Below are 21,486 nucleotides of genomic sequence, written 5' to 3'. Positions count from 1 at the left end.
ATATTGATAAAGGATGTGGGAGGCATGTTGAGAGAATCAACGGAAGCTACAAAGTACAACAAAGAAGAAGAGGCCAACAGTAAAAAGCTACATGGATGAACTAGATTTTGTTTTATTAAAAACAGCCTGTATAGGCATGTTACCTATCCAAGGTAGGTGGAATTTGAACTCATACCATTCTAACTCAGAGGGTTAGTATACCATTACCAATGCACTACAAGAACACGCAATGGCAGAACAAAGCTAGAGAAAAACTGGAGTAAATAATTACTTTGATCCACGCTCCAAATTCCTTTTTAGTCAATGGCGCACAATGAATCTCGTATTTTTCTCTCCACATACTCTTGGCTGGGGATACATACATTCAGAATTCTTACATTGTCCTATTTCAGTGAAAGTGCTGAAGTATTAGCCCCGGCCCTACAGAGGGCGCAGGTTAGTCGCCGCTCTCCAGCTGTTAGAAGCCGAGCCTCCAGATGTTGCACCTTACGTCAGGAGAAGGAGGTGGGCTGAATTCACTCAAACTTGAAGATTCAGGGAGAGAAGCTGAAATTCCACCGGAGCACAAAGATGGTTCAGCGAAAGTGACAATTACCCGGGGAAAGAGGCTGCACACATTAATCTCAACAGCTCAGCGTTTACTTCAGGTTTATCTGTGTTGTTCAGTGCTATTGAAGGAAGAAGGGTTTTTGCCGCCGTCCTGAAGTTATTATTATTTCAGGTAAGTTTCTCCTGTCCCCTGGCTTTGCACGGAATGAGTTCCAAATAGGTGCATGTCCATTCTCAGTATCCAATTATTATAAGCATGTGTTCAGGCGGTGAGAATTGGAGGTCACTTCAAAAATGCAAGTTGTATTAAACTGGCAGCTGTTTCAGCATTATTGTATTGCTTATTCTCCAGCAATTTAAGAATATTTAACGAGGCAGCCTTATTTTGTTTGCTTGAATAAGAAAAAGTGTTGTTCAAGAACAGTTTTAACAGAGTTTCACAATTTATACGTAGTTTTATTTTGTAACAGCTTTCAAAATAATCTAGCCTAACCGTAGAGAAAATGCACTTAACTATTTACATACCAACTTAAAATTCTATTTTCCCAATATACTATGTAATCGCACATTTAGATACCTACAATATATTTCTAAATTCATAATGTTTTGCAAAATCCAACACAAGTTCTTAACTCACAGTAGTTTACTTAAGATAAATTGTGAGCATTAAAAAAACTCATCAAAAAGTGTTAAATTAAAAGGGTACTGTTTGTAAGGACGATGTAGTTATTTCAAATAAACAGTGGACAACTTTTGTTTGTGGTAAATTGATTTGACCTCAAGTTTGAAATCCATCAGAAAATAGATTTGCGTTTCCCACCTCAAAGCATCTCACTGAGATATGAATACAACTCCTACTTTACTATTAATTATGAATACCTTGGTGAAGAGACTCACTGGACTGCTGCAGAGGCAGAAATATTGCTTTTATTCTACCTGGTGGAAATGAAAAGATTATCCAACTGACATAACTGAAACAGCAACCTGCAGGCCAAGAAAATGTGGGGGACAGAGGGGTCAACTAAGGATAATGGAAGGGTATGTTAAACAAGAATACTGCCAAAGATAAGAAGCATCTCATTCAAGATTTTCATATTTTAAAAATTATTAAACTAATACTAAAAACAGTAAAATGGATATGCTAATGTGTTCAGTTTATGAATGGTATTTCATTTTAATTGCCCAGTGAAATTTCCTTTCCAATTATTATGCCTTGATTTCAAGGGATCCTATCATAATTAAATTTTTAAAATGGACCCAAAAATCCAACTTGTATGAATCATGGTGATGGGAATTTTATTCCTTATTCCAGTAAGTTTTCAATTTCAGCCATATCACTTTGGGAGATATTAATTACAAATAAAGTTATTCTGTATTGAACGGGGGATAAGTTTAAAAAAAAAGGGATTGTTTTCACTCATATGACTCTCAATAGCTGTTTGATGGTGACTTAGACAAAAGTCAGGGACCTAGGCTGAACTATAGTGAACCAAAGGAATTAGAAGTAGGAAAAAATTTGGACTAAAGATTACCATCTTGAGGAAAAAAAAACATTCAGTTGTTCTGAATGTAAAGATACAATTGATTTAAATTGATTTCTGATTTTACAAAAAAAGACATGCTGTTGAATTGCACTCATCAGGACAGATACAAGAAAACCAAATTCAAAGGGAACAACAATTTATAGTGCATGCTCCTCATGCAGTATACATTGCTGCTTCCTTTGAAATTTGACGTTCTTGCATCTGTCCTGATGAGTACAAGACAAAGAACTTCAACACCATATCCCTCTTACAGATGTATTTAAGTTCTAAACCATCAAGAAAGAGTATCAGAGTTACGGAATCAAAAATTCTTTGCAAGTCTTGCAACTATTAAGTCATAGGAGAAGCTGAGGAATTTGTAAAAAGTATCCAAGACATGAAGTTCACTGTAAGACATGAAGTAGGACCAAATTTATGTCAATTACTGTTAAACAAACAATGTACCAGTCACACTTTTTCCTTCATATGTAACAGATTATTAACTACTGTCTTTATTTTGAGATGCTGCATCCAAGTGTAACCATTTCCAGAAGGATAATAGAAAGCAGAAGAGCATTTCTACAACCCAATTAATAAGTCACTGTAACTTGAATAAATTCACATTTATTCCACATGGTATTACAAATGAAATTATAGGGTTGCCAACTTCATATCTACTTTTATTATAACCTGTAAGATGATTGTTAGTATTTATAACATTTATCTTGAATCCAGATTAAAATGAACCAGGAAACTGAATACAAATTCCTGTGCTACTTTAAAATTCTGTAGTTAGATATCCTAAACTGTTTACATTTCAGAATTTCACATCAAGTGCTAAATGTTAATGTTCTCTCAGAATTTGAAAATTTAATTTTAACAAATATGACAGATACACATTTATGAGGAAGTGGTTAATATGCTGGTTTATTGCTATTTTCTTCCTACTAACACAAATTTAATTATGCAAGTCTAAGGCAAAGCTTTTTATGTCACATTTACTTCATCATCCTTCAAGTAGAATTTATGGTTAGTGAATTGCAATTAATAACAGGAACTGTACAGCTTTCAACAAAGGAGTAGTCCAGGCTAACTAATAAAACTAACAAAATCACAGAATTGAAGTTGCGAAACTGCCAACACATCTGCCTGTAGGCATTTTTAGTACTGTACTTTGGTGAGAAGGAGGAGATGATCTGTATGTTCTCTGTGTTTTAGAAAAAGAAAACTTTCCTGGCCTTTTTCCTGCATATATTATTTCTAATTGATCCCCAGTGCAACACAAATCCCATTTAGCTGTGAGGGAGAACATTTGGGATCAAAAGCATTTCTGTAATTTCTTTAATGTCACTTCATGAGAGGAGGCTGATTTTGGGAGAGAAATATGAGAACGAGATCTTTCAAATGTGTCCCCAAGGTAGAACTGTTCAACTGACCAAAGTTCAATATACTGACGTATGCAGAGAAAGTTAAATATTCAAACCATACCTGCTGGCCACAACCAGGTCGTGAGGAAGCTAAAGTGCTGACAATAAAAGTTAGGCTTTTATTTTGGAAGTAGGATTTTTATTACTTCTGTATTTTTTTGCTCATTTGTATTAATCAAGTTTGTATTTAATTGCTAGAATTGTTTCCAAAGAGTGATAGGGAAAGTCACAGGATATGTAATCCATAAAAAAAACAAATCCTGGAGCTCTTTGTAAAATCAACTTTAAGTCGACTTTTTCAATCAAAATTAATCAGTGACAGAATTCCAGATTGTATTTCCAAGACATTGATAATAATCCTAGAGTTCCAAATTGTCTGTTCAGTCCATGAAAGAGTGACTATGTCTGTCATTTTTTAAAATCCTGCTGTTAGTCAGAATGAGCTGACAAACCACAATTAAATAAACACAGTTTTGGCAATATCTTGGGTGTTAATGCATTCCAGCTCGTTAAACAATTAAGAAGTTATCATTCATTAGAAACGCAACAGTGATATTTATAACTTCATCACTGCCACAGTTATTTGAATCCTGCCTTTAATATGGCTACAGAATGCATTTTAAGAGGTTTTATTCAGAAAGATACCATTTTACATTAATGTAATATTAAACATTTTGCAGATTTGTTCCTGTTAATCCCTTGGACGATCTACAATGTAAAATTCCTGAAGGCTATGATTTTTGATTTCTCACAAACAAAACACCAAAAGGTATTTTTTTTTCAAAAATGGAATGAAACAATGTTTACTCTTTTGAACTCACTGTCACGGTTTAATTAATGAGTGTGTCAAGAATGATTTGCCAACCTAACTGCACAGATTACCTTCCCCATGAAAAACAATTTGAAATTAGCTTTAGCAAAATTTTCAGTGTGATGCTTCTTCCCTCATGATCCACTGCTTTAACACTTGGACAAGGGAGTGTACTGTTAATATGAAGTTGGATGTTATCATGAATAAGTAGCGATGTATGTGACTAGTCCAGTTGAAACTGGGCAGACTGATCCTATGATCCTTGGAAGGAATCATTTAGAGGAAACAGAGTCGATGGAGAGAAAATTGAACAATGCGTATAATCGATGACAAGTCTTCTGCCTCCAGTTTTGTAACCTTGTCAAAGTTGAATTTTTAATCAGTGTTGTTTCCTCCTCAATGAAATTAAACCTCCATAAAACTTCATCTGATCTCTCCCGATACATCTAGAATATCACTAGTCACTGGCTGGTGTACAGTAAAGGCATAATAACTGACGTCAATATCTCTAGGTTAGGGTGGGAAAATTGGTTAGGATCCCGTTTGTGAACATAATTCAGCAATTCAATTGGAAGTAATGGTGTGTGGACAATCATATGTGGACTACTGCAATATATTGCATAGTCAAAGAGTCTACTGTTAATAGTCACAGTTAAATCTCACTCATAAATAATAGGTGTTTTGGGTGAACTGTCAGAGGTTGGCCATTTTCCATAGTAGGAGAAAGTGAGGACTGCAGATGCTGATGAGTCAGAGTTGAAAAGTGTGTTGCTGGAAAAAGCACAGCTGGCCAGGCAGCATCCAAGGAGCAGGAGAGTTAAGGTTTTGTGCATAAGCCGTTCACTAGGAATGTGGTGGGGGTAAAGTGGGCTGAGAGATTAATGTGCGGGTGGGGGGGGGGGAATGCGGGAAGGTGGCTGGAATGGCGATAGGTGAATGCTGGTAGGAGGTCATTGTGATAGGTTGGTGGGGTGGGTGGAGCAGAGAGGTGGGTAGGAAGATGGGCAACTAGGACAGGTCAAGAGGGTGGTGCCAAGTTGGAGGTTTGGATCTGGGATGAGGTGGGGGGAGGGGAGATTTTGAAACCGGTGAAGTCGATCTTGATGCCTGGTAATAGTAGGGTCCAGAAGTGAAAGATGAGGTGTTCTTCCTCCAGTTGACGGGTGGCTTTGATTTGGTGATGGAGGAGGCCAGGACTTGCATGTCCTTGGGGGAGTGGGAGGGGGAGTTGAAGTGGTTGGCCACAGGACAGTGAGGATGTTCGGTGCATGTGTCCTAGAGATGTTCCCTGAACCACTCCACAAGTTGGCCTCCATTTCCCCAATGTAGAGGAGACCACATCAAGAGCAAAGGATACAATAAGTGAAGTGGGAAGATGTGCAGAAAAATCTCTGCCAGATTTGAAATAATCCTTTAGGGCCTTGAGTGGAGGTGAGTGGGGAGGTGTGGGCACAGATTTAGCATCCAGTGTGGCAGTGAGGGAAGGTGCCAGATATGTAGGGTGGGTTGGTGGGTGGCGTGAACCTAACAAGGGAGTCATGGAGGGAATGGTCTCTGCAGAACGCAGATAGGGGTGGGGAGGGAAATATATTTTTAGTGGTGGGGTCTGACTGTAAGTGGTGAAAATAGCAGAGGATAATGCACTGTATCTAAAGACTGTTGGGATGGAATGTAAGAAGCAGGGGGTTCTATCCTGGTTGTGGTTAGGGGTTTGGGGTTTGAGGGTGGAGGCGCAGGGATTGGAGGAAATGTAATGGAGGGTATTGGTGATCACATCGGAGGGAAAATTACAGTACTTGAAATAGGACGACATCTGGGAAGTCCTGAAGTGAGTTTGAAATAGATGTCTGTGCTGAATCAGTCGCTAGAGACGAAGAGGTCCAGGAGGGGGAGTGAAGTGTCAGAGATGGTCCTGCGACTCCTCCCGCTTCCTGCAAGTAAACTGGGTAGCCATGACACTTGCATGGGGCCCAGCGATGCCTGCCTCTTTGTAGGATACATGGAACAGTCCCTCTTCTGTAGCTACACTGGCAGCATTGCCCACCTTTTCCTCTGCTACACTGATGACTGTATGAGAGCCTTCGACTTCACCAACACCATCTACCCATCCCGAAGTTCACATGGACCATCTCTGACACCTTCCTCCTACTTGTGGATCTTTCCATCTCTGACTGTTGCGACTGACCCAACATGGACATCTATTTCAAACCCACCGACTCTCACCGCAATCTTGACGACACCTCCTCCCACCTCCACCCCCATCCCCCTCCTGTAAAAACACAATCCCTTTCTCCAATAATCCTCTGTCTTTGCCATATATCCACCATCTTTGTCACATATCTGCTCCTAGGAGAAGCAATTCCATTCCAGGACTTCCCAGATATCCTATTTTCAAGAACAGCAATTTCCCCTCCCACATGATCAATGTCCTCCATTCAGGCCAGCACATTGGCTCAGTGGTTAGCACTGCTGCCTCACAGCAGCAGGGTCCCAGGTTTGATTCCAGCCTCGGGCAACTGTCTGTGTGGCGTTTGCACATCCTCCCTGTGTCTGTGTGGGTTTCCTCTGGGTCATCCGGTTTCCTCCCACAATCCAAAGATGTGCAGGTCAGGTAAATTGGCCATGCTAAATTACCCATAATGTTAGCTGCATTAGTCAGAGGGAAATGGGTCTGGGGTGGTTACTCTTCAGAGGGTCAGTGTGGACTGGTTGGGCTGAAGGGCCTGTTTCCACACTGTAGGAAATCTAATCTAATCATTAAATCTCCTTCATTACTGCCCTTGAGCCCCACACCCCCAACCACAAGGATAGAACCTCCCTGGTCCTCATATTCCATCCCACAAATCTCTGGATACAGCGCATTATCCTCCACCATTTTTGCCACCAACAGTTAGACCCCACCACCAAGAATATATTCCCTCCCCAACCCTATCGTGGGCCTCCTCCACTGCCCAATCAAAGCCATCCACCTCATCTTCTGCCTCGGGACCCTACGACCACACGGCATCAACATTGACTTCACCCATTTCCAAATCTCCCCTCCACCCACCTCATTCCAGATCCAACCCTTCAACTCATCACTGCCCTCTTGACCTGACCTACCTGTCCATCTTCCTTCCCACAACACCCTCCTCACCGACCTATCATACGGCACGGTGGCACAGTGGGCGGCACGGTGGCACAGTGGTTAGCACTGCTGCCTCACAGCGCCAGGGACCTGGGTTCAATTCCCGCCTCAGGCGACTGACTGTGTGGAGTTTGCACGTTCTCCCCGTGTCTGCGTGGGTTTCCTCCGGGTGCTCCGGTTTCCTCCCACAGTCCAAAGATGTGCGGGTCAGGTGAATTGGCCATGCTAAATTGCCCATAGTGTTAGGTAAGGGGTATATGTAGGGGTATGGGTGGGTTGCGCTTCAGCGGGTCGGTGTGGACTTGTTGGGCCGAAGGGCCTGTTTTCACACTGTAAATAATCTAATCTAATCTAAAAATAATCACCTCCTACCTGCATCCACCTATTGCCCTCCCACTACTTTGCCTCCAGCCCCACCCTCACCCCCCTCCCCCAATTTATCTCTCAGCCCCTTTCCCCCTCCACATTCCCAGTGAAGGAGTTATGCCTGTAATGTCGATTCTTCTGTTCCTTGGAAGCTGCCTGACCTGCTGTGCTTTTTCAAGTGCTACACTTTCCAGCATTGTCACTTTGGCTAAATCTTCACTGATTGAAGTTAATTTGAAGCATATTTTCAGACAATCAGCTTTGGATGGGAACACATATTAAGTATTAATTTCAAGTGGGTTCAAACCTTATAATTCTTCCAAACAAAAAGAAATGTGGATAATACAAGAATACACAGGAAAGATATACTTAAAAGTAAAAACCTGTAAAAAAATTGACATTTTTTGTGTGTTTTCATACATATAGTGTTTCACTTCCATTTCTGAAAAAAATGTTTAAGCAGAGAATATAGGGAAAATAATTGAAAAAAATCATAAAATTAAAGAAAGTCTGCAAAGGAAGGTTAATGAAATTAAGTTGAGTGGCACTTTGAACTAAGTTGCACTCTGCTAGATAGTAGAATTCTCAGGGATAAAATTGCAGTAGGACTCATGCTGATTTCTTTCCATTTTACAAGAATTAAAACAATTACTTGCTGAGGTTATGTCAGAAGATTGATGAAACCATTATAGAAATGTTTTATTTATTATTCTAAATAGTAAGGCAGCAAGAGTGGGAGACAAATCAAGAGAATCCTACGTTGAATCAATGACATCCAAGTATTCATATTGTACTTTATGCCGTCAGCAATCACATATGGTGTTATTTTGCAACTAATTCTCATACATGTTTAGGAATGGTAAACAGGACCATTCCAAACAGCAAAGGGATGTAGGCATTTTGGTGCATGACTCACAAAAAGTTAGTATACAGGTACATCACATAATCAAGGCAGCTAATGGAATGCTATTCCTCATTATGAGAGGAATTGAACATTGAAGTAAGCAGTCAAACAGAAATGGCTGGAAAAACTCAGCAAGTCAGGCAACATCAGTGGGAAGAAAGCAAAGTTAAGGAAGTAGGCGTTTGGTTTGCTTTCCTTTATTGGTCCAAATATTGACTACAGGAGTTGGGAGGTCATGTTGCGACTGTATAGGACATTGGTTAGGCCACTGTTGGAATACTGCGTGCAATTCTGGTCTCCTTCCTATCGGAAAGATGTTGTGAAACTTGAAAGGATTCAGAAAAGATTTACAAAGATATTGCCAGGGTTGAAGGATTTGAGCTATAGGGAGAGGCTGAACAGGCTGGGCTGTTTTCCCTGGAACGTCAGAGGCTAAGGGGTGACCTTATAGAGGTTTACAAAATTATGAGGGGCAAGGATAGGATAAATAGACAAAGTCTTTTCCCTGGGGTCGGTGAGTCCTGAACTAGAGGGCATAGGCTTATGGTGAGAGGGGAAAGATATAAAAGAGACCCAAGGGGAAACATTTTCACACAGAGGGTGATACGAGTATGGGATGAGCTGCCAGAGGAAGTGATGGAGGCTGGTACAATTGCAACATTTAAGAGGCATTTGGATGGGTATTTGAATAGGAAGGGTTTGGTGGGATATGGGCCACGTGCTGGCAGGAGGGACTAGATAGGTTTGGGATATCTGGTCGGCATGGACAGGTTGGACCGAAGGGTCTGTTTCCATGCTGTACATCTCTGACTCTTCATCAGAACTAATATTCAGGAAAAAGTGGTATTTATAGAAGGAGGGTGGGGGATGGAGGAGAAGGGGTCGGGGGGAAGAGAGACTTGTTAGGCATAGGAATCAATGGTCAGCAGGGATAAATGGGAAACAAGGAACTCAAAACAAAATAAGTCAAATCATTATCTGAGAGCCACCCCAAACACATTTTGACTCACCCGTCCCCCTTTCCCTGCAAACCCCAAACTCAGATAGGCCGATGGGGCTCAGGGAGGGGATGGTGTATCAGTAGCACTGCCAAGTTGGTCAGATGTTGGCCTCCTGGTGAGCAAGATGTCAAACTCAGGGGTCATAATTCCAGCAGAAAGCCCACTTTCACCCAACCAGTTACCTGATTTCCAGAAGATCTGGTGGGCTTTCTGAACAGGATATGCTTTGGAGTTTCTCTTTAAGAAACACTTCCACCTTCAGACCTGCAGGAGAATCCCAGCCTCTAATTTAAATGCTAACCCTGCACAGTAGCATTAAAAGGATAATTATATAAAATAGCTTCTCTAATTTATTATTGGTTATAGTGATGCCTATATTGATCTAGTTCCTAGACATTACTTTCCCTGTATGGAGTAGATGTTTGATCTCCTCAATCACAGTGTGAAGATACTCCATGTCTATACATTTCAGTTCGTCATTACAATTACCATTTATTTCCAGAGGCAACAAGTCTGTGGTTGAATAGAAAAAGGCATGTCCCTGCAAACAGCTTGAACAATCACAACCAACTCCGTTTGCAAAACCATCAATCTCCTCATCTTCAAACACTAATACACATTCCAGACTTGCAAGCAAGTACCTTTGTGCATAAATTTGCAGACTAGAATATGAATAAAGTCTAGGGGGTGTATACATTTAGTCTGTTAATGAGGCAGAGACTTGCATTAGAGCATTTGACCAAAGCCACACTTCCTATAACATTGTAAAAGTGCTGAGGGCTTTCTTTTAAGAAAACAGTTCTACTTCAAATTTGTGGTTCACTTCAAGAAGACATCTAACAGATAATTATACACACTTTAAAGAGGTAAAGAATCTTTGAATACTTAGTCATGTCTGTAATTAATAATCAAAAATAATGTTGACAAACCAATTTCTTTCATGTGTGATTGTGCTTCATGCATTTCCTCAATTATTAAGTTCAAAAGACAGACTCGCAAAGAATAGGTTATACTATCATACTTATGTGGTTAAAATTATACATTGTGGCTAAAATTTTTATAACAAATACTGCTAAAAGTAATACAGCTGGTTTTGTAAAACACCGATGCAAGAGTTGGACTTCAAGTGGACTGTTAAGTATTTCACATTTTAATTTAGCAAAAACAAGTCCACATCCTTTAAATAAAAAACTTGATGGGCTTTCCAAATTTCTTAACTTAAAAAAAAATCAAACCTAGAGTATTTCAGTTACCTGTTTGTTAAATCTTGTTGACATTGCTTCTACCACATCAAAGAAATTCCTTTTAATTACAGCTTCCCAACTTGGCAGAGTGTCTTTATAATGTATCTTTAAGGTTCTCCAGACATCAAACAATTTTACTTTTTCCTTTAGGGCTAAAAGAAATCTTAGTTCTATCCAAAGGTTTTAGGTTTCACAGACCCTGGAAAAACCTATTGATTTCAGTGTTGTGCTTAAACATAGTTGGTATGTTTAGGTAAATAAACAATGTAATTTTTCCAAGAAGTGCAATGAGAATAGAGATCTTGAGCAACAGCTTTCTTTCTAAAAATGCATATTGTGCCTGGAACCCACACAAAAAAATTTATCTTTCATGCTTTATGGAAATTGGTAGTTTAATCAGTGCAACAAGTTGCCAGGGATGCAATGGCTTAACATGTCAAAATAACATTGTAAGTCATTTACTATCCAAATGGGAGACAGCACAACAGCAATACATAAGGAAAAAATGCAATAGTCCTCTCTCTAACAATATCTACTTAGTTATAATTTGGAGCATACTGTAAGGAATAAACTTCTATGGAAGCAAACTAAATGACAGCACAGAGGAGGTCATTCTGCCTATTACCCCTATGGCAGCTCTTTAAACGATCTTTGTAGTTTAACCCTACATGACAGATCTTCCTCACTCCACTTATCTGCCTGCCATAACCCTGGAGAAACCTGCAAACCTTACCACCCAGATGAATAAGGGCAGCAGATGCAGGATACCACCACTGCCTTCAACTCCCCCACCAAACAACACAGCATCTTAACTTGGAATTACATTGCTGTTTCTTTACTGTTGTTATGTCAATGTCCTGGAACTTCCTTCAACACCATATTATAGAAAAGCCTACACCATATAAGAACTGGGTGCAGGAGTAGGCCATCAGACCCTTTGAGCCCACTCTGCTATTCAATAAGATCATGGCTGATCTTTTCAGGGCCTCAGCTCCATTCCATCCTCTGACCATAACCCTTAATTCCTTTATTGTTCAAAAAAAATCTATCTTAGCTTTAAAACATTTACTGAAGTAACATCAACTACTTCACTAGGCAGGGAATTCCAGAGATTCACAATCCTCTGGGTGAAGAAGTTCCTTCTCAATTCAGGCCTAAATCTGTTTCCCCCTAAATTTGCAGCTTGTTCTAGTTTCACCTGTCAGTGAAAACTTCCTTTATACATCTATCTTTGCTATTCCCTTCACAATTTCATATGTTTCTATAAGATTCCCCCACCCCCTTCTAAATATAATCACAATCTACTCAGTCTGTCTTCATAAGTTAGCCCCCTCAACTCTGGAATTAACCTAGTGAACTTCCTCTGCACCCCCTCTAGTGCCAGTAAATCCTTTCTCAAGTAAGGACACCAAAACTGTAGGTGTGACCTCATCAGCATCCTATACAGCTACAACATAATCTCCCTGTTTTTAAACTCAATCCCTTTAGCAATGAAGGACAACATTCCATTTGCCTTCCTGATTACCTGTTGCACCTGCAGACCAATTAAATCATCTATTTAAATTGGGCATAATTATGGTCCTAACACTGATCCCTGAGGAACACCACTAGATACTGATTACCAACCAGAATAGCACTCTTGTATCCCCACTCTTTGCTTCCGGTTAGTCAACCATTCCTCTCTTCATGCCCATACTTTACCCGAAACATTATGCATCTTTATCTTATGCAGCAGCCTTTTGTGCCTTTTGGAAATCTAGGTACACCGCATCTACTGGATCCCTGTTGTCCACTGTGTTCGTAATGTCTGTGTATGGCCTGCAGCAGTTCAGGAAGGTGGGCCATTATTCTCTCAAGGACAATCAGAAATGGGTATTAATTGCTGGCTTAGACAGTAATGCCCACATCACATGACCAGATATTAAAAAAAATATGAAATGGTGAAGGAACTGCAGTGGCTGTGGGGCTGTCTTAGCAGATGTATTGAAGTCTCGTGCTCCTGAATGAACCATGTTTACCTAAATTGCTACAGTAGAGCTACAATGCTGGCATGTACCCCACAGTGCGGAAAATTGCATAACTATGCCTAGTCCACCAAAGAAATAATTTGTTCACAGATGCTCAGTTTAGGTTCCATTAGAAAACTTGGTTCCTGGTCTTATACATCTTGGTTCAATAATAGACATATTATTATAAGACATAAATAAGAGATGATGTCAAGATATGAACTAAGAATAACTGCACTTAACACCAAAGCAGCCATTGACTTGAGTGCACTATCAAGGAGCTCTAATAAAACTGTAATCAGTAGGAATTGGGGGATATCTCTCCACTGATAGGAGTCATACTTAGCACAAAAGAAGATGGCTATGATTATTGTGGTCAATCTCTCCTGAGACTCCAGTACAAGAGTAACTCAGGGTAGTGTCCTTTGCTGCAGCTGCTTCATCAGTGGCATTCCTTCCATCGTAAGGTCAGAGGTGAAGATGTTCACTGATGATTGCACAATGTTCAGCACCATTTGTGACTCCCTCAGTTAATGAACTGGTCTAAATGCATATCCAGCAAGTCTGGTCATCCTAGGCTTGGGCTGATTAGTGGTAAATAATATTCATGCCATGCAAGTGCCAGGGAATGACTCATTTTCAGGAGACCATCTAACCATCACCCCTTGAAGTTGAATGGCATGATCATCGCTGAATACCTCACTATCAACATTCTGGGATTACCATTGACTAGAAACAGAACAAGTTACATAAATGTTGTGGCTACAGGAAATGGACAGAAATTGGGAATTTTGCACTGCTGATTCATCTCATAACTCTTCAGAGGCTGTCCACCGTCTCCAAGGCACAAGTCAGGAGTGTAGTAGAGTACCATTCATTTGACTGAATGAGTGCAGTTTTGACAATGCTCAAGAAGTTCAGCAGAACCCCAGATGAAGCAGCTGCTTGACTGGCAACCTGTCACTGCCTTCAACATTCAAACCACTAAGGTAAAGTCGCAGCAGGGTGCATAAAATACACTGCAGAAAATCACTCATTCTCCTCCAACAGGACCTTCCAAAGCCATGACCTCTACATCAAGCAGGACAAGGACAATAGATACAGGTGAATGCACCTGCAAGTTCACCAGCAAGCCACATACCATCCTGACTTGGTACAATCTCACCATTCTTCCTCTGTCACTGGGTCAAAATCCTGGAAAGCCCTTCCAAACGGCACTGGGTATACCTTTGGTTATATATGCAGCTGAATTGAGTCTGATTCTCACCCAGTGGAATGTCTGCTACCACCAATCTCTTTAAATGTAGGGACCTACAGGGCCTGCTTGGTCTTGAGTGGTGATAGAAGAACATTTCATGGTCTAACTAGAACAGGCTGTCATATTAAAGTAGAAGTAGTTTATTGCATGTTAGCAACAGGTCATGTTGATATGATAAACCTTGTAACAGAGACTTTGAGGAGCACCTGGATGTTGAGTTTTATACTTCGAAGATCCTAAACTGTTCTGCCTGCAAGTCCATATGACATCATCATAGTGAGTGGAGTTTATGCCTCTCCTTAGTATTAACACTTTTATCCATTTTTAAACTTAATTACAACACATAGAGCAAACAAGTCAGAGCAATTCAAAAACGCAGCACATCACCATCCTCTGAACAGCAATTAGAGACAGATAAAAGGGCAGTACAATAGTTAGCATTGCTGATTCACAGTGTCAGGGACCTGGGTTCGATTCTATCCGGTGGTGACTGTTTACACATTCTCCTTGGAGCAGCGTGGGTTTCTTCTGGGTTTCCCAGTTTCCTCTCACGATCCAAAGAGGTGCAGGTTAGGTGAATTGGCCAAGCTAAATTACCCATGGTATCCAGAGATGTGCAGTCTGGATGGATTAGTTGTGGTAAATGCAGGGTTAGAGGGACAGGGTAGGAGCATGGGTCTGAGTGGAATGCTCTTTGGAGGGTTGGTGTAGATGCGATCGGCCAAATGACCTCCTTCCATACTGTAGGGATATAATGAACAGGTGCAGGCCTCACAAGTGATGCCCAATCATGTCAAAGGATGAATTGTAAATAGCCATGCAAATTATCTTTGAGTTTTGCATATCCGTTAATCTTTTAATAGTTATTGTAAAGTTTGTTTACATTACTCTGTTTATTGGTACATTCCAGATCTTTACAACCTGCTGTGTGCAGAAATTTCTTTTCATTTCCTCTCTCATTCCTCTGCCAATTATTTAAAACCTATTGTCTTTGATTACCGACCAGAACGCACAGTTTCTCAATAGTTACTCTATTGAAACTCCTCATAGTTTGTAATACTTCTCTTGGTTTTCTGTTAACCTACGCTACTTTCAGAACAGTGGCAGGTTTTACAATCTTTATTTAAAAGAATACAATCTCACAAATAATTTCTACCTCCTATTCCCTAGCAATTGTGCATCTAACTGTCAATCCTGCAAGCTTTTATTTGATAAATAAATCCTTTATGGCGTAATGTATCAAATGCCTTTTTAAAGTTTGTACATAGAATGTCTATCACACAATCTCTTTAAATTCATAAAAAAAAACTTTATTAAGTTAGTTCGACACAATTTGTCTTAAAATCCCTGTTGGCTGTTGCTTATTAAATTAAACAGTATTGTGCCAGTTTGTAGCAATTATGTGAGTTATGCCATGATAAGATCACACAATGTTACTCAACATAGTAGGCGAGTTTGTGCCCATGAAGTCTGCGTTGGCATTTTTCTTGCCATCAGCGAGCTAGTTTACTGCCTCGTTACTGTCTGTTTCGCACTCCTTTGATAATTATTCATCCTTTTCAAGCAAATTTCAGATCACTTTTAAAATAATTCATGGATTCTGCTTGTTCAGCGTTATGTAAACTACATTCCAAGTTAATCTCCAAATACCTGCCTGTCTTGATAGCCCTTTAAAGTTATGCAGTTTCTCACAATATTTTTTACCATGTGTCATGGTTCTCAAAGTAGTGTCTCCAGCACATTTTTAATACATTTTATAATATATATGCATCGCAGAATTGATGCAGTGCAGAAAGAGTCCATTTGGTCCCAAGTGCCTGGATCAGCTCTTCAAATCAGCACCTTGGTGCTAATCTCCTGTTTTCTCCCCTCTTGAATATCTCAATGGAACCTGCCTCCATCAAATTTCCACACAGTGCATTTCCCTATTACTCAGTGTGAAAAAGGTTTTTCTCAGATTACTCTTGCTTCTCTTTCACATCAATTTAAATGTATGTCTTCTTGTTTTTTGTTCCCTTTTAAAATGGGAACAACTTCTCCTGGTCTATTCGATCCAGCCCATTCATGCTTTCGAAAACTCCTATCGAATTGCATCTTTGCCCTCTACTGTCTAATGAGAACAGACCCAATTTCTTCAATCTATCCTTATAAGTGAAATTTCTCATTCCTGGAAGTATTCTTCTAAATCAGTTCTGTGCTTTTGCCAATGCATTCACATCTTTTCTATAATGTGGTGTACACAATACTCCAGCTGAGATCTAACAATTGTCTTGTACAAATTCAACACCATCTCCTTGCTCTTGTACTCTATGCTGCTATTATAAAAGCTGTGGACATTTTTTGCATCATTAACTACTCTCTCCAACCATCTTGCCACCTTCAATGATCCGTGCACTTACGCACCCAGGTCTTTCTGCTTCCGTATCCCCTTTGGAATTGTAACCCCTATTTGTATTGTCTTTCAGTGTTCTTCCTATCAAAGTGTATCACCTCACACTTCCCTGCTTTGAAACTTATCAGTCACCTATCCATCTACTCTAATAACTTGTCAATGTCCTTAGTTCCATACTGTCATCTTCGCAGTTTACAATTCTTCCAAGTTTTGTGACATCTGCACACTTTGAAGTTGTTCCTTGCACACCAAGAGCCAGATCATTAATATCTCTCAGGAAAACTATATTGACCCCTGGGGAACACCACTCCAAACCCACATCCAGCCCAGTAAATATCAATTTACCATTACTGTCTGTTTCCTAACAATCAACCAACTCTAGTTGCACATTGTTACTGTCTGTTTTGTAGCATGACTTATAACTTTCCTCATAAGTGTGGCATTGTATCAAATGTCTTCTGGAGATCAATGTCTCCTATATCAACAGCATTACCCTCATCGCGTTCTTCTGTTATCTCTTCAAACGTTTCCAGTAAGTTTCATAAATATGATTTTCCCCTTTAGAAATCCATGCTGGCTCTTTTTAATAGACCCACCTTTTTCGTGCAACTACCAATTTAATCTCAAATAAGCTTCCTCAACACCAAATTTAAAACTGGTCTGCAATTGCTGAAATTATCCGTAAAACTTTTCTTGGACAGGCCATAATGTTTGCAATTCTTCAGTCTTCTGGCACTTCATCGAGGGAAGATTTAAATATCTAGGAAAGATTTAAATATCATGGTCGGTACCTCTACAATTTCTATTCTTACTTCCTTCATATTCCTTGGATGTTTCTTATCTGATCCCAGGGTGTTTGTCAACTTTAATTGTCAACAGTCTACCAAAACTTCTTCCATATTAACTTTGAACCCTTCTAGTGACAGAATTTACTCCTCTGTCACCATGGCTTTAGCAGTAGTTTCCTCTTTTGAAAAAAAAAGATGCAAAGTATTCATTTAACACCTCAGCCATGCTCCATATGTAAATGCCCTTTTGGTCTCTAAACAGCCCTACGTTCCCTTCAACTGCTCTTTAACTATTCGTATGCCTATAGGAGACTTTAGGATTCCCTTTTATGTTAACTGATAGTCTTATCTCATAATTTCTCTTTGTTTCTCTATTGTGCTTTCTCACCTCCCTTCAAAACCTTTAGTAATTCTCTTCATTCTCAATTTTATCTGTAATACCTGTTTTTGTCTTTGTAATGTTAATTTTGTTATCCAGGAAACTCTCGGTACGTTTGCCTTGCCCTTCCTATTTGAAGGAATGTACCTCAACTGTACTTAAGCCAAATGCTCATTGAAGTTGGCATATTGTTCAGTTGCTGTTTTTTCTGCCAACTTTTTGATTTAGTTAATTGTCCCAGCTCTGTTCTTGCTTTGTTTATTAGATAATTAGGTCATCTCTCTCTGGCTTTTTCTATCTATATAAAATGCACACACTGTATACATTTAGTGAAAGCAGCTTCAGCATTAACCCCTGCGGATCCCCACAGACCACACTTTCTTGTCCAACTCTTTTATTTTGGTCCTGCAGTGATCTGTCTTCTCACCCAGACACCCATATACATCTATATTTCACCCTATTATATAAGAAAGGAGCAAGAGAGAAAAGCAGAGAACTACCAATCCATTTGCTTTACATCACTTGCAGGGAAAATGCTAGAAACTATCATAGGGGACATGATAAACAGACACTTAGATTAAAAATGACCTGATTGTGTGTAGTCAGCATGGATTTGCAAATGTAAAATCATGCTTGATGACATTGTTAGAGTTTTTGAGGATGTAGTTAACAGAATTGATAAACAGAAGCTTAAGAAAATAGGAGGTGGAGCTCAAGCCTGCTCCACATTCAATATGATAATGGTTGATCATCCAACTCAGTGCCCTGTCCCCATACCTTTGATCCCTTTAGCACTAAGAACTATATTTAACTCCTTCTTGAAAACATTCACTGTTTTGGCCTCCTTCCTGATGCAGAGAATTCCCCTGTCTCGATGAAGAACTTTCTCCTCATCTCAGTCCTGAATGGCCTCCCCCAAATCCTGAATTGGTGACCCTAGTTCTGGATTCACCAGTCATTGGGAACATCCTTCCTCCATTTGCTTTGTTGGTTCTGTTAGAATTTATAGGTTTCTGTAGGATGCTCCCTCAATCTTCTAAATAAAATCCTCACCAATCCAGTCTCTCTTCACATGTTAGTCGTGGCATTCCAGGGAAGCCAAGTCGATCGATGTAGTATATTTAGATTTTCAGAAAGCTTTTGATAGGGTCCCCCACAGGAGCTTGATTTATGAAATTAAGCACTTGCAATTGGAGGTAACGTATTAGCAAGAATTAAAGCTTGGCAAACAGGCAGAAAATAGAGAACAAAAATGAATGGGCCATTCTTGCATTGGCCGATTGTGACTGGTGGTGTACTACATGTTTCAGTACTTGGGACTACAGTTATTCTTATTACATAGCAATCATTCGGAGGTGGGATCCAAGTGTACTATTTCCAAAGTTGGTGGTGATACAAAGCTAAGCAGGAATGATTTCATTACTGTTTAAAAACCTGTCTATCTCAGCCTTGAAAGCCCTTAACAAAACAAACTCAATAACCTCTGCGCTAAAACATTCCAAACATTCACCAACCTCTAAGGAAAGAAATTCCCTTTCACCTCTGTCTTAAGCGGTTGACCCCCCCCCCTGCTCTGAGATCATGCCCTCAGCTCCTAGACTCTTCAAGAAGCAGAAACAACTTTTCCACGAGGCGAAAGTAAGGACTGTAGATGCTGGACATCAGAGTCAAGATTAGAATGGTGCTGGAAAAGCATAGCAGGTCAGGCAGCATCCAAGGAGCAGGAAAATTGATGTTTCAGGCAAAAGCCCTTCATCAGAAAAGAAGGGCTTTTGCCCGAAACGTCAATTTTCCTGCTTCTCAGATGCTGTCTGACCTGCTGTGCTTTTCCAGCACCACTCTAACCTTAACAACTTTTCCACACATAATCTGTCAAAACCCTAAAAATCTTGTATATTTTAATAAAGTTTCCTTCCAGTTGTTTAAAATCCAATGCAGGCCCAAATTAATCTCTCCTCATATCACAGACCCTCCCACCTGGGACCAACTCAGTGAACTGTTCCTCGACTGTCTCCAATGACAGTATATCGTTTCTTGAATAAGGGAACCAAAACTGTTCACAGCAATCTAAGTGTGATCTAACTGGTGACTTGAATAGTTTTAGGAAGACTTCCCTATTTTTTATACTCCATTATCTTTGAAATAATGGCCAACATTCTATTTATCTTTCCTATTCTCTGTTGAACTTGTATTCTAGCATTTTTGTGATTTATGTATGAGGACTCTCAAATCCCTCTGTGTTGTACTTTTCTGCCTTCTTTCTCCATTTAAATAATATTCAGCTCATCTATTTTTCCTGCCAAAATGTATAACCCGACATTTCCCACATCATATTGCATTGGCCAAGTTTTTACCACCGAGTTAACCTCTCTTTATCCCACTGCAAACTCTTACTGTCATTGTCAGCACTTGACTTCCCAACAGTTGTTGAGTCATCTACAAAACTTGGCTGTAATGCATTCACTTTTCTCATTCATTTCACAATTATACATTGTAAATCATTGCACTCGACACCAATCCCTATGGTACTCCACTAGTTATAGATTGCCATCTTGAAAATGCCCCCTTATTCAAAGTCTTTGTCTTCTATGAGTTAGACAATCCTCAATCCATGCCAATGTCCTACCTCCAACACTATAGGCTCTTTCCTTATTAAGTAATTAAGTGTGGTATCCTATCTAATGCCTTCTGAAAATCCAAATATGTTACATGCTTGGCTTTCTCTTGATCTATCTTACTTGTCACCTCCTCAAAGAATTCTAATAAACTCCTCAGATATAATTTCTCTTTCATGAAGCCATGCTGACTCTCCTTAATCATATTATGTATTTATAAATGCTTTGCTATTAGATCCTTTATATTAGACTATAGCATTTTATAAACAACAGATGTTATGTTAACTGGTCTATTGTTACCTTTTTTTCTGTCTCTCCTTTTAAATAAAAGTGCTATATTGGCAGCTTTCCAATTGTCTGGAACATTTGACCAGAATCTAAGGATTCTCAGATAATTGCTACCAATTCATCCACTATCTCTGTATGTGTTTCCTCGGATACATCCCAACGGGTCCAGAGAGCTTACATTTAGCCCTATTATTTTCCCAAGCACTTTTTGGTCTTACGATTAGTGTCTTCTATTCTGAAGACTGATGTAAAGTATTTATCCAACTGCTCTGCATTTCTGGGTTCCCCATTATTATTTTCATAACCTTGTTCTCTGAGGGATGTACGTTCATTTTGGCCTCGGTCTTATTTTTCATATGTTGAAAGAAGTTCTTACTGTCTATCTTGATATTGCTTGTAAGTTTATTCTCAATATTTATCTTCTCCCTCTATTTCTTTATAGTCATCTTCTTATTGTTTCTAAAATGTTTCTAATTGTTTGGCTTAGCACTATTCTTTTCCACAATGTAGCATTCTCTTTCCATTTGATACTACAGTTTCCTTAACTTGTCTGGTTAACCATCATTGGCTTGTCCCCTTTGTGGAATTCCTCTTTCTCACTGGGATATTCTTTGTTACAAACCATTAACTATTTTCTTAAATGTTTGCCTTTGTTCCTTAATTGTATTTGCTGCTAAACTCCTTTCCCAGTCCACTCCACAAGCTCTACCCTCATTCCTTTGTAATTGCCCTTAGTTAAGTTTTGCACAGTTGTTTCTCTCCCAAATTTCTCCCACTCAAATTGAATGCTTGATTCTACCATGTTATG

The 21,486-nt window shown here is 39.6% G+C and overlaps 1 protein-coding gene across 2 annotated transcripts in view; it reads left to right on the top strand.

Annotated features, from left to right (window-relative positions):
* The first annotated feature begins 539 nt into the window (after window positions 1-539).
* The window catches only part of edar (ectodysplasin A receptor), a 91,333-nt gene continuing 70,386 nt past the window's right edge, over window positions 540-21,486 (top strand). For both annotated transcript variants that reach the window (XM_060826035.1, XM_060826036.1), the window contains exons 1-2: window positions 540-721; window positions 4,180-4,268. In XM_060826035.1, the coding sequence (XP_060682018.1) occupies window positions 4,233-4,268 (36 nt within the window). In that variant the 5' untranslated portion in view covers window positions 540-721; window positions 4,180-4,232. The remainder of the gene's footprint in view (window positions 722-4,179; window positions 4,269-21,486) is intronic.

The sequence above is a fragment of the Hemiscyllium ocellatum genome, chromosome 6, assembly GCF_020745735.1.
Source record: "Hemiscyllium ocellatum isolate sHemOce1 chromosome 6, sHemOce1.pat.X.cur, whole genome shotgun sequence".
Lineage (NCBI taxonomy): Eukaryota > Metazoa > Chordata > Chondrichthyes > Orectolobiformes > Hemiscylliidae > Hemiscyllium > Hemiscyllium ocellatum.
Note: the sequence above shows the minus strand (reverse complement) of the source record. Positions and strands in the feature narration are given on the sequence as shown.